At 34.9% G+C, this 12,532-nt stretch overlaps 1 protein-coding gene across 1 annotated transcript in view; it reads left to right on the forward strand.

Annotated features, from left to right (window-relative positions):
• The window catches only part of DPYD (dihydropyrimidine dehydrogenase), an 806,753-nt gene that overhangs the window by 417,745 nt on the left and 376,476 nt on the right, over window positions 1-12,532 (forward strand). The window contains exon 13 of the mRNA XM_029948659.1: window positions 1,910-2,125. Within this exon, the coding sequence (XP_029804519.1) occupies window positions 1,910-2,125 (216 nt within the window). The remainder of the gene's footprint in view (window positions 1-1,909; window positions 2,126-12,532) is intronic.

Below are 12,532 nucleotides of genomic sequence, written 5' to 3' on the forward strand. Positions count from 1 at the left end.
ATGCCTTCTTTATTTTAAGCTACACAAATTAAGAAATGCAAGTTGAACTATACATATACATCTGCCTCCTTGGGCCATTGACTAGTTTCACAGAGCTAGGATTATTAACAAAGTCATCTGCAAGATTAAAGAGATTAGATATTTCAGTACCAAACCTTAAAAAGAGAAGAAAACTCATAGTTATCATTCACCTCACCTAATAAAGAATATGGGACCATATACATTTTTGCTGTTAGCCTCAGACCCAAAGTTGCCTGAAATTTCTGAGATTCCTCAGATAGGAAAAGCGCATCTAAATTTTTCCCAATATTAACCAATGGGTTGTGTCAGGAAAGTCTTCCTACATCTAGCCTAAATTTGCTTGTTTCAATTTAAACTATGATTTTGCAGCTGAGAAAATCACATCAAAGGTTTTATCCCCCTGGTGTACCCCTGTACAAATTCAAACAGACACACATGCACACGCACATCAAACTAACATATATTAATTCCCTATATGCTACATTATACCTTTTGTCTTGCTAATAATCTTTTAATAGCATTACAATTCCACGTGAGGACAGGAGAAATTATGTTCACAACAGGACTGACCTACAGTCAGAAATGTGCCAGAACATTCCTGGCAGAAGATGCCTGTCATACTTGAAGCTTTGATGTGATCAGGCACCTCTCTGTAGGTGGGTGAGACACATCAGTCTTTCAATTGACAAGTTTGATGCCTTTTTACATATTAAGTGAACTTTTCTTTGCATTATAAATGGTGGAGGTCCAGAAATAATTTGTATGCGAGTCATGGAAATTTTTATCTACATAAGACACACTCCTGTAAAATTAAAGTTATGCTCAAACAACTTTTCCTTTGAGTGATGGTTCACAAGAGAAAGGAATTTTTACTGTAGAATTAAGTAGCCCTATCCATTCAGTAACCACTTTGGCTTAGAAAATTCATTCTTTTTATATTTGCCAGTATTATTTGTCTTTCAGAGATAAACAGTGAGAAAGTGAAGGAGGGAGAAAAGGAAGGAGACAGAGACAGAGACACTTTTAAACCAAAGGCCAGATGAGATCTTTAATAATGTCCCCAGTCAGGAAGAGACAACGATTAACAAGTACCTACTCTCCTTCAGTGTGCCATGCACTTTCCATACATGTTTTTGTACTGCAAGGCAATGTTATTACAATGTTCCTTTAACAAAGGTGATTTACAGTGGTGAGAGCCAGTTGAAGTCTTGACCTCTTAGGTGCCGGTTTGGTTTTGGAAAAAAATAAACTCTCCTGATGCACATGAGTACATTTCCCACTTTCCAAATTAGTTGTCTTCCTGTGGCTTATGATCTCCTGCATTTTCCAATACCCCTATGAGGTAGGAAATTAAGCAACCAGCATTCCTGCTGCTGTACTGAAAGCGGTAGAGGAGAAAAAGACGTGGACATATTAGGTGGCTTTCCTAAAATCTCATAAACAGAAGTGAGCGTACTGGAAATTGAAATTAGGCCCCCTGACTTGCTGTCACCCATATCTCTGAGCACTAAAGACGTTTCCACAAATTAAGACCAAAAGTCTGATATATGGAACCAGGGAGATAAATTCTGAAAGTATTCCCTTTTGTGTTTGAACCTCCGTATGTTTTAAATAGAGGGTTTTGTTTGTTTGTTTGTTTGTTTGTTTGTTTGTTTAATTGATTTTACTTCTGTTAATACCCTCTATAATGCCTTTTAAATTAGAAAAAGATGATATTATATGAATTTGGTTCACTGCTAACTGACTTTTTACCAGTTTTCCTCATGGTAAACAGACCAACGTAATCTATATTCATTCACATGCTGTGTTGCAGTGATTTTTGTAAAAGATTATATGGAAAAATCAGGTATGACACAAGAACAGTTATTGACTCTCTGTTTTTTTGCAGTCACAATATGGAGCTTCCGTGTCTGCCAAGCCTGAGCTGCCCCTCTTTTACACTCCTGTTGATCTGGTGGACCTCAGTGTGGAAATGGCTGGACTGAAGTTTGTAAATCCTTTCGGTCTTGCTAGTGCCACCCCGGCGACCAGTGCACCAATGATTCGAAGAGCTTTTGAAGCTGGATGGGGCTTTGCCCTGACCAAAACTTTCTCTCTTGATAAGGTAAGAATATATTTTTGAAGTCTTGTTTAAACGTCTAACATGTGTTTTAATTAGGACATAAGTAATATAATGGCCAGATTTGCCTGACCAAGAAATAATATTCAGCTACTAGATAAGACCTATTGTTATGCATTAGTTTTTATTTTCTTTCCAATCTTTCTGTACCTTGGAAGGGCATCTATTTCTCATTTGTTTTGTCTGGGAACCATCAAAAATATCTATATTACAAAAGCGCCTATTTCATTTAATAATCACAAACTCCTGAATTCTGATTTTGACATTATTATTTCATGATTTCTGTATGTGTGTGAATGAGGACATATGCCTGAACTCAAGGTGGAGAGACTCTGGATTTGGTTTGTACATAATCCTGGGATCCAGTTCATGTCAGAAAGAATCACTCAGTATAGCTCATTTGTGCTGGTAAGATTCTTCTTGAGTTTTTAAATACAGAAACTTTTCAAAGTACATATACCTAAGTTTAATATGACATTATGACTTTGTACTCACACCATAAGTGGACATACTTAGTAGAAGATAAAGTGCAGATTATAGTTGAGATAAATTCTTTAAAATACACAAAGCATATACATACATGTTTTTAAAGTGCTATGATTTATACAACAGAAGGTTGCATCCTGATATCGTTTTGAACTAGAAAAGCATAGCAGAATTTAACATTCTTCGACCCTTTACTGATAAAATTTTAAATGCTAAATCGATGTATTTAGTACTAACTGGTAGTTAGTAATAATTAATGTGTAAGAATGTGTGAATCTAGTGACCAAGAAAAGTGTATCATTATTTAAATCAGCCTTATCCGTAGGCAAAGAAAATAATAGAGAACAAATATGCCCCATTAAGCACATTCTTTCCTTCTTTCTCCTCTTACTAGGATCAATAGCTAGCATTAGTATGGCTAAAACATTACAGCTGTCTTATTCTGACAGCTTTACAAGATGCTTTGTGTAAGTATGATTAAGAAAATCTAGAGGATCCTCAAAAGTTAGGAAACCCAGGGTATAAAATATATTATAAATGTTTATAATATTGTATAATATGTAATATATATGTTTATAATATTATATAATATATATAATATATTGTAAATGTTTGTATATTTATGTTTAAATAACTAAAGGGAGATTCTTTTTCAAATAAATTGGCTGAATATGTAGAAATACTTTGGTTAAACAAAGTGTAAGAATAAACAACGGATTCAGCTTTAGAATATCATTAATCAATTGTTTACAACTTTGTAGAATATTGATACTATATTTGTCTTTGTTTCAATTCATCCTTTAAGAATAACTGAAAAGCTATAATCAAATGTTTAATCCATTGAGGAAGACCAAGTCTCTGATACCAGTTAATGACTACATTAGTTACACTGTTTTAAAATTTTTATATATAAACAAAAATAGATGGCTAATCAGGTACAGGCAAAGAATTGTAGAAAAAAAAGTGTTTGCTTTGAATTTGCTGTTTGCTTGCAAAAAATTGAATTCTGATTAATCAGAGACATCTGTCTTTACTCTGTTGGTGACATGCATTGATTTGTGATGCTGTCTCTTTTGGTAACCTAGGAGCAGTTGCCTTTATTAGGATCAACAGCAGAAATAAATGTGGAAGCTAACTTCCTTCTAAACCTCCAATTTGAATTTAATCTATCAATTCACAAGTCTGTGATGCTGGTTCAAAGGGAGTGTAGGGAACAAATGCAAATTAAATTTGGCATATAAAACGTAATGTTGGGGGTTTTAGGAAGCTCTCTGTTACTTTAATGGTGGGTACAACACAATATTTTTGCAAAGACGATTTCAAATGTATTTTTGCAGATTATAATGACATAAATAATGATGCCACTGTGGGCTTATATAATGCCCATACATGGTTTTCTGAAGTAGTTTGCTTCAGAGAGATGTAGGGATTTTCTTAGTTTTCTTATATTGTCCCTAATTAGTGATTATACCTGTTGTGAATGTAAAATTGTCTTATGAGGATCTGTGCTTTCTTATGATAAAATGTTGTAGCATACAACTCAGTAGGTATAAACATGTTTTTCCCACAGTCTCTTACTGAAGACATCTATTAAAATATTATATGACTATACATTTGTGTGACGTTACAGTATACCAATTTAGATTAGCCTTATTATAATTTATTATGCCATTTCAAGAATCTACTTAAAATGTATTAAAATTCAGAATCTTGACATTTTAAATTTGGATGCTCTTAATATGACAGAGGTTATTCTATGGAGATTTGTTATCATATGAAATATTAATATTTCACAATACAGTTTTGATGAAGTACAATTTGCCGAGCCTGCATATGATAAAGAAATTAAATGCTTACCAAGGGAGTTCAGTAAAAATTAGAGCCTTGCCTGAACATCTGCTGGAAATTTTATTATCCTGTCCTACTGACAGGGTGGCTCCCTCGTTGTTTTTCTAGATTGACAGCTGAATATTGCACTGATTTCTGCAGCAAATATGTTTAGGTGAACTTTGTTTCCCTTTTTTTTTATTTTTTTGGGGAGTTTGGAACATGCTTTTGATTTTCATCCTATACTTCTTTTTATACTCTTGACATTTGTAGATGCCAGATTGAGGTCTAATATGCTGTGGCAACGGTAGACCATTGACTTACAGTGAAATGCCAGTTGATATCTCAGTAAACAGAAATATTATTATTCTTTACTATGCGGTCTGTATAAAAGCTCTACGTGGTTTCTTTAGGGAGGCAAATGATCAGATTTTTAATGTCAAATATAAAAAGATCTGTGTTTGCTTTTGTGTTAAATAACATCAAAGATGGCTTTTATTAGCTATGTTATTCCTTCCCAAATAAGCCTTTCTAGAATGTCCCAAAATACGTACATTGCCTTTCTTGAGATTCTGTTTATGTTTTATAAAGAAGATATTCAAAATATCATCACAAAATATTTAAAATGCAATTATAAATTATTTTTTAAATAAATATATATTGTGTACATGAAACAAAGGTGGGAAAGAAATCCATGCCAAGCTCAGTTACAGCTAAACTCTCCTGACAAACCAGAGAAATGCTCTGTTTAGTAATATTAAAAATTGTTTAGACTTCACATGAAAGAACCTCTTGACCTGTGTCCACATTATACTGCTGGGAAATAGATAACCATATTTTATTTTTGTGAGTTATATCATAAATTTTATCAGGCGATTACATATTATGTACTACATATATGTAATCTGTAAGTGCATGTTGCATGTATCTTTCTTACTACATAAATAATCTCAAAAGTGTTTATTAATATTCCAAATCAAATTCAAACCAAACCAAAAGTCCACTTCATTTATAAGCTTACTACATAAATAATCTCAAAAGTGTTTATTAATATTCCAAATCAAATTCAAACCAAACCAAAAGTCCACTTCATTTATTAGAATAAACTTGTGATTGATTTTTAGTGAGAAAATGCCTTGAATGTATATATTTTGTTTTACTAAGTATCAGATGATTAGATAAATACGTGCACACATAATGAGTCTCTAAACATAAAATACCAAAAACCAAAAACTGAAGAATATTTAAGATTCTTCATTATTTCTTTAGAATCAGATATTGATAGTAGCCTTTTTCCATAAAATACAAACTTATACCACATAACACAATGCTTAGTGTACAGGAAGAGTTTGATAAATGTTTCATAAATATTCGTTGGATAAATGAATCAATAAATGAATAAATAGATATTTGGCAAAAGCATATTGAGTTTCTTTTTTTTCCAGACATATGAACAGACAGTTAACATATAAAAAATTGACTGTTCTGAGTATTGATCTCAAAGGAGAAAAGGCCAATTTAAAATTTTCATATCCCGTGTTGCTTTCTGTTGTGCACATATCCATGTCTAAAAATGAAAATGTCAGTGGGGTTTTTAAATGCATGGGTAGTGTTTTAAGACTTAAGGGTCTTTAAAATATTTAGATTTTTTTAGAAAATGGAATATTTATTGCACTAATTTAGGAAGGGAAATAAAAATCATCTGACCAACTAAGCTCATGTGTCATAGCTATAACAAAATAAATATTAGTTGTTTTTGAGTGCTTTTAGTGACAAGAAATATGGTTGATCTTTAAGGCAATGTATGTCGTTATAGCTATGGAAAAGCCTATTTTAGAAATATCTTCCTTTTTAGGTGCCTGGGTGGCTCAGTCAGTTAAGCATCCAACTTCAGCTCAGCTCCTGATCTCATGGTTCATAGATTTGAGCCTCAGGTTAGGCTCTGTGCTGACAGCTCAGAGCTTGGAGCCTACTTCAGATTCTGTGTCTCCCTCTCTCTCTGCCCCTTCCCCACTAGCACTCTGTCTCTCTCTCTCCCTCAAAATAAATAAACATTAAAAAATATATATCTTCCTTTTAATGACCCCAAATTGGCCTTACTCATGAGTTCCATCCATGTTTTATAGTTCTGCCCTCAGAGACATTTTGGAATAAATTAGTCTAACTTATTAACATAAATGAATTGTTGATTTTTAAATATGGTGGGGTTTTTTTCCCAGTAAATAAATACCCTAGGTAAATGCTAACAAGTATGGAGAGGCTTTGACATCTAGGGAAGACAAATTTGGCCTGGGAGTCTCTGTCGAAAGCTCCTTCTAAATCACTATCTCGCACAAGTTGTTTAACACTGTACATTGTTGATGTTAGGATAATTATCATACATATAATTAACTACCATTTAGTGAGTACTTCGAAAATATAGGCATTGCCAAATATTTTCTATAAATTATTCTTTGAACCATCATAATATGCCTATAAAATACATAGTATTTTTTAAGGTTTTTTTTTTTCCATATGAAATAATTCAGTGAGAAGGTTAAACCAATTGCCCAGGACCTAGAACAACAGTTATTTATTTGCTCATAATCATGTACATTGGCAATTTGGCTGAGTTCATATGGGCAGTTCTTCTACTTCACAAGGTATCTTTAGGGCTCATTCATGCATTTTCAGTCCCTTGAAAGGAGGCCAGGGGACTGGCAAGAGGGCCTCATTCGCATATATGGACCCTCACTTGGAGTTGCGTAGTAGCTGAGATGACTAAGACTCTCTCTCCGTCTCTTTATTATCTCTCTTGCCTAATGATGTCTCATCAAGGAGGCGAGGTTGGGCTTGTTTGCAAGGTAGCAGAGCTCCAAGGGGGCAAGTGTGGAAGCTGCAAAGCCTGTTGAAATAAACACTCAAAAGTCACATGCTGTCACTTTCACCATACCCTCTTGGTTAAAGCAAATTACAAGATGTGCTATACATGTTGTACTCAAGAAGTAAGTAAATACCATCTGCTTATTTATGGGGAAAAACAGCAAAATCAAATCACAAATGGCCATGTCTATAGCATGGAAGGCGGATGGCAGCCATCATTGCTAACAGTACTTATTTGTCTTCTGGTCCCAGTAGTTCACATCCCTCCCACATGCAAAATGCATCCACCCCTTTCCAAGATACCAAAATTGTCATCCAGTCATGGCATTAGACTCAAAGTCTATGATCTTGTGATCTATATTAAGTTCAAATGCAAATGAGGCTTGTTGGGTTTAGCTTGCCTTATCTGGGATACTGTGAAATAGAGAAGTTGACTATTCTCTATCCACCCAAAATAAAACTATCCAGTCAAGAGAGCCATAGCAGATGCTCTCATTCAGAAATAAGAGAGGGGCGCCTGGGTGCTCAGTTGATTGTGTCTGACTATGGCTCAGGTTCTTGAGTTCAAGCCCCCATTGGACTCTTGTGTTGACAGGGTGGAGCCTGGAGTGTGCTTCAGATCTGTGTCTCCCTCTCTCTCTGCCCCTCCCCCACTCATACTCTGTCTCTCTTTCTCTTTCTCAAAAATAACCGAATGTTAAAAAAAAAATTTAAGAAAAAGAAATGTCTGGGATTTAGAAATCATTGTCTGCAGTAGTTTTTTTTATAAAATTTTTTAATGTTTATTTTTGAGAGAAACAGAGCATGAGCAAGGGAGGGGCAGAGAGACAGAAACACACAGAATCTGAAGCACGCTTTTCTAGGCTCTGAGCTGTCAGCACAGACCCCGATGTAGGGCTCAAACTCCCAAACCTCGAGATCATGACCTGAGCCGAAGTCAGACTCTTAATTGACTGAGCCACCCAGACGCCCCATGTCCACAGCAATTTTAAAATTCAGTTGGTCATGTGTTGTCAGGGCCTCTTGCTCTAAGGGGATATTCCTGGAGTAGGACCCTGTTTTGCTCCCTGTTAATGGTGTCCTAATCCATTGTTCCAAACTGTCCACTATTGGCTGTGTCCTTTGGGCTCTTGATTCTATCCTGAGTTGTGTTTTGTTTTGTTTAGAAATGGCCAATGATGGCCATTCTTGGCAGTTGAGTAACTTCTTCAACCTGTTTCTGCCATTAGAAAGTTAAGAACCCCTATTCTCTTTATTTTAATGGTCCCTTTTAGTCCTAGTTCTTAGTGATGTTACCAGAAAACTTTCTGAAAAACTTTTTATATCTATCAAGAGCTAACTACATGCCCTAAACCCACATTCATAATTCTTTTTGAGACATATCTCTATTTTGGACATATCTTCCTGTTGTGTCACAATGTCCTTTAGATTCTTAGAATCAATATTGTCTACCTGAGAGAATCTACAAGGATCTTTCTAAGTCTTTCTAAAATCTTAGCAAAGTATCACATAGCAACACTCTTGATGTGATCTTTACCCTAAGGTCATTTCTTACTTTGAAAATCTTTTCCTTCTAGGGTAGACAGAGTACAAAGAATAGTTTAATTTTGTAACGCAAGCAAGTCCTGGGCCCTTTGGTTTTGCTCTAAATTTGTGTATCAAATTAAATATATCCTGATTTAGCTGTTTTTCTCTCTTACAGTACTTTATTATTCTTGGGTAGACACATTCAACTGACACTTTGAGTGTTCTGTCTAGCAATTTCTTTAGTCAGATCCACACATGCATTATATACATTTCTATCTTCTGAATTATCACCAGCGACATTCTTGCCAGTTGTTCTGTCACTACATAATACAGACCACCCTTTTCTCAGTCTCCACTAACAATTTTCACACTGCATTTCAAGCCTCCACTAGCAGTTTGTTCACCGTTTTTCCAGCTTTTGCTAACAGCCTACTTTCAATTTTCCAAGAGAGATCTCTGCCCCCCTGCCTCTCATTTTGAAAACCGATGCCACACAATTTAGATTCTGTAATGGCTAGCAAACATAACCAATTTCTGTATTACTTATCTATTGCTGCACATCAAAGTACCTCACAATTTAGTAGCTTAAAACAACAAGTAATCTGTTCTTGGTTCTATAGTTTGGCAATCTGGTCAGGGCACAGCTGGGTGGGCTTGACTCTGCTGCATGTGACATGAGTTGTTCTCTCTCATGTATTTGCAGTTAGTTGACAGACTTAATGGCTGCTGGTCCTTGAAGGCTTTATGCACATGCTTGAGCCCTCAGCTGGCATAAGTGGGCCTGGATTTCCATATGGTCTCATCTTCAAAGAGGGGTTGTTCACGAGGTGGTTGTATTCTAAAATGCAAGAGTGGAAGTTTTGAGTCTGAGGCTCAGATGCTGCAAAGTGTCATTTCCATCCTTATTCTGTCAGTCGGAGCAGGTCACAAGGCAAGACCAGGATTCAGGAGCATGGAAATAGTTCCTCCTATCCAAGGCTTAAATGCACCATGCCAGAATTGAATCAAGGTCTGTTTGACACAAATCCATATGCTTTCCTCTATATCATACGTTCTACTTTATCATCTCTGAATCTCAGTATTTTATGTCTAAACTGAAGGCAGTTTGACTCCATCGATGTTTGGCTGGGACCTGGAGTTCCGCTGAGCAGGCACACTGAGGGCCATCTATCCCCTACCTCAAGCAGAGCAGTACCTATGATTTTATTTGGTTTTATGTATAGTTTCATGGAGAGAGAATTCTGATTTAAAATCTGAGAGGGGCACCTGAGAGGCTGGAAGTGATGGATCACTAAATATTGCACTATATGTTAACTAACTTGAATTTAATAAAAGCTTGACAAAGAAAAATAAAATAAAATAAAACCTTCTGGGAATCCACTGTTAATACATTGTCAAAAGCCAGTCTCCTCCTGTGCCCTTTTTCTCCAGCCACACAGGCCCTCTTTCTAGCCCTCCAACATGACAGAGTCCTCCATCTTAGGCCATTTTGCCTATGTTCACTCTGTCTAGAATGCTTTGCCCTCCTTATGCATATAGCTCTTGATGCTCATTCAGTTCTCAAGTCAGATATTACCTCATCAGAGAAGTCTTTACTAACCACTGAGAACTCTCTTCCTGTGCCGCATTTCCCTGTTTTTTTTTCACTGCACTTACCCAATATGGAATTACCATTCTCTTGATCATGTATTTGTTTACTTGTTTATTTTTCTGTTTTAGCCATATAGAGTAAGATTAGTAAGAAGAGGGATGTTGTCTTTCTTCCTCACTACTGTCTGCCCAGCGCCAAGAACCAGGTCTGGCAGATAGGAAGGATGCAATGCATGCTTGTTAGGTGAATGAATAATTATAGGATTCTAATTTGAACCACAATTCCACATGACAGCTCTTCAGTTACTTGGAGACAGCTCTCATGTCCTATCAACAAGCCTTTTCTTTTTCCTTTCTAAATAGTCCTGTTTTCCTTTCTATAATAAGGTTTACAGACTTTTTACCATGTAGGTTGTCTGTTCTCCCATGTGGATTTCAAGGAACTTGTTTCGATCCCCATTATCTTAATTGAGAGGAAGTTGCCTACATTTGCACAAATAGCTAGCACCTATCAACCAGACAAGGATTCAGGAATAACATTGTCAGGACCAAAAAGGCTAAAAATAATGTTTAGAGCCATTAAAAATTCACAAATATGTTATGTAATAATACTTTAGAGTTTGGGTAATTCTCAGATTACAACAGAAAACTATGCTTTATTTTTCTAACTTCGTTTAAAAGGCCTTATTAGAAATAAAGATTGAATTTTTAAAACATTAAGTCAGACTGATTTCTCTTATTGTTACTGAGTTTCAAAATAACATTATCATGAAAGTCTATGAAACAATAAATGAACAACTGTCCAGTGAATTTTTTTCCTTGGTATAGTTCTAGCTTCAAATTTAGTTCATAATTAATTTCTATTTATCATGCATATTGTTCTCACAATATGTAGTAATGCATTAACTAAGGAATTATAATTATTTAAACAAACTCAATGTAAACTCATATGGGAGATTTTAACATGCTAAAACCTTAAGTGATTTCGTCTACTCATAGTTTGATTTTCACTGGTTAGGTTCTTTAATTGCTATTTATATTTATATATTGAAATTATTAAAATTGACTCATCCTCAAATTATAAAGAATGGGCTAATTAAAAGGTTGAAGTTCACATGTAATCATCCTGTCGGGTATTTCAACCAAATGCTCTCTTTTTGGTTGGCAAGCTTTTCTATGAAGCACCTTGGTCTCTTCAACAACAAAAGAAAATATGTATTCCTGCATGAGTGTTTGTGTGTACACTTGGAATACTGAAGATAAATCTTACAAATTAGAATTTAATAAAAAATATTTCATGTCTTTCTCCAAAGTTCTAATCATTGTTTTCCACCATGCCATATATGCCAGACTTAGTTTGTTCAATAGAAAATATAGATTAAGATGTTTCTGAACGAAGGTTAATGTTTGTACTCCTAATATTAACTATAAATCCTTTAATTGTAGCCAAAGTAATATTTTTAATGCAGAACATTATTAAAGATATTTAAATTACTCCCAATCTTTTTTACCTTTTATTTCACAATTGGGCTAGTTGGCTATAAAGCAGACCAATCAATTTTCCAATATAATTACTCCTTCCCCTCTTTTCTATTTCAGACTGTGATTTTGCACTTGTTAATTAGTTAATCATTTTGGTAGAGTGGATGAGGTGAGACTCAAATAGACTTTTTAATAATATAAATTGATGTGCACAATTTTGATTTGGGTTAGCTGTGAGGAGAACCTAACTAATACTGGAAAATACTTCTTTCAGGTTTTGAGTTTTTGTTTTGTTTTTAAAGTAACTGGTGTCAAGGTTAATAGAAAATTCTCATAATCTTGGCTAATGGAAAGTTTTGTAAAGTACATTTCTGCTGTTTGAGAAACTAATTTTACTCTTATCCTATCTCACATAATTCTTTTGCAGATTTTAAATTTAAATAGGCAAAAATATTCATATTCTGGCTCTGTTAGGATGATACAACCTTGGTTGAAATTAACATGGCTTGAATTCCATAATACTCCTTACCTTTGTATCTTCTTCATTGACTTTTAACAAGATTCTAGTCATTACTACATAGGAGTATTCTTTATCCATAAATATAAAACCCAGTAATT

The sequence above is a fragment of the Suricata suricatta genome, chromosome 8 (assembly GCF_006229205.1).
Source record: "Suricata suricatta isolate VVHF042 chromosome 8, meerkat_22Aug2017_6uvM2_HiC, whole genome shotgun sequence".
In the NCBI taxonomy this organism is placed as follows: domain Eukaryota; kingdom Metazoa; phylum Chordata; class Mammalia; order Carnivora; family Herpestidae; genus Suricata; species Suricata suricatta.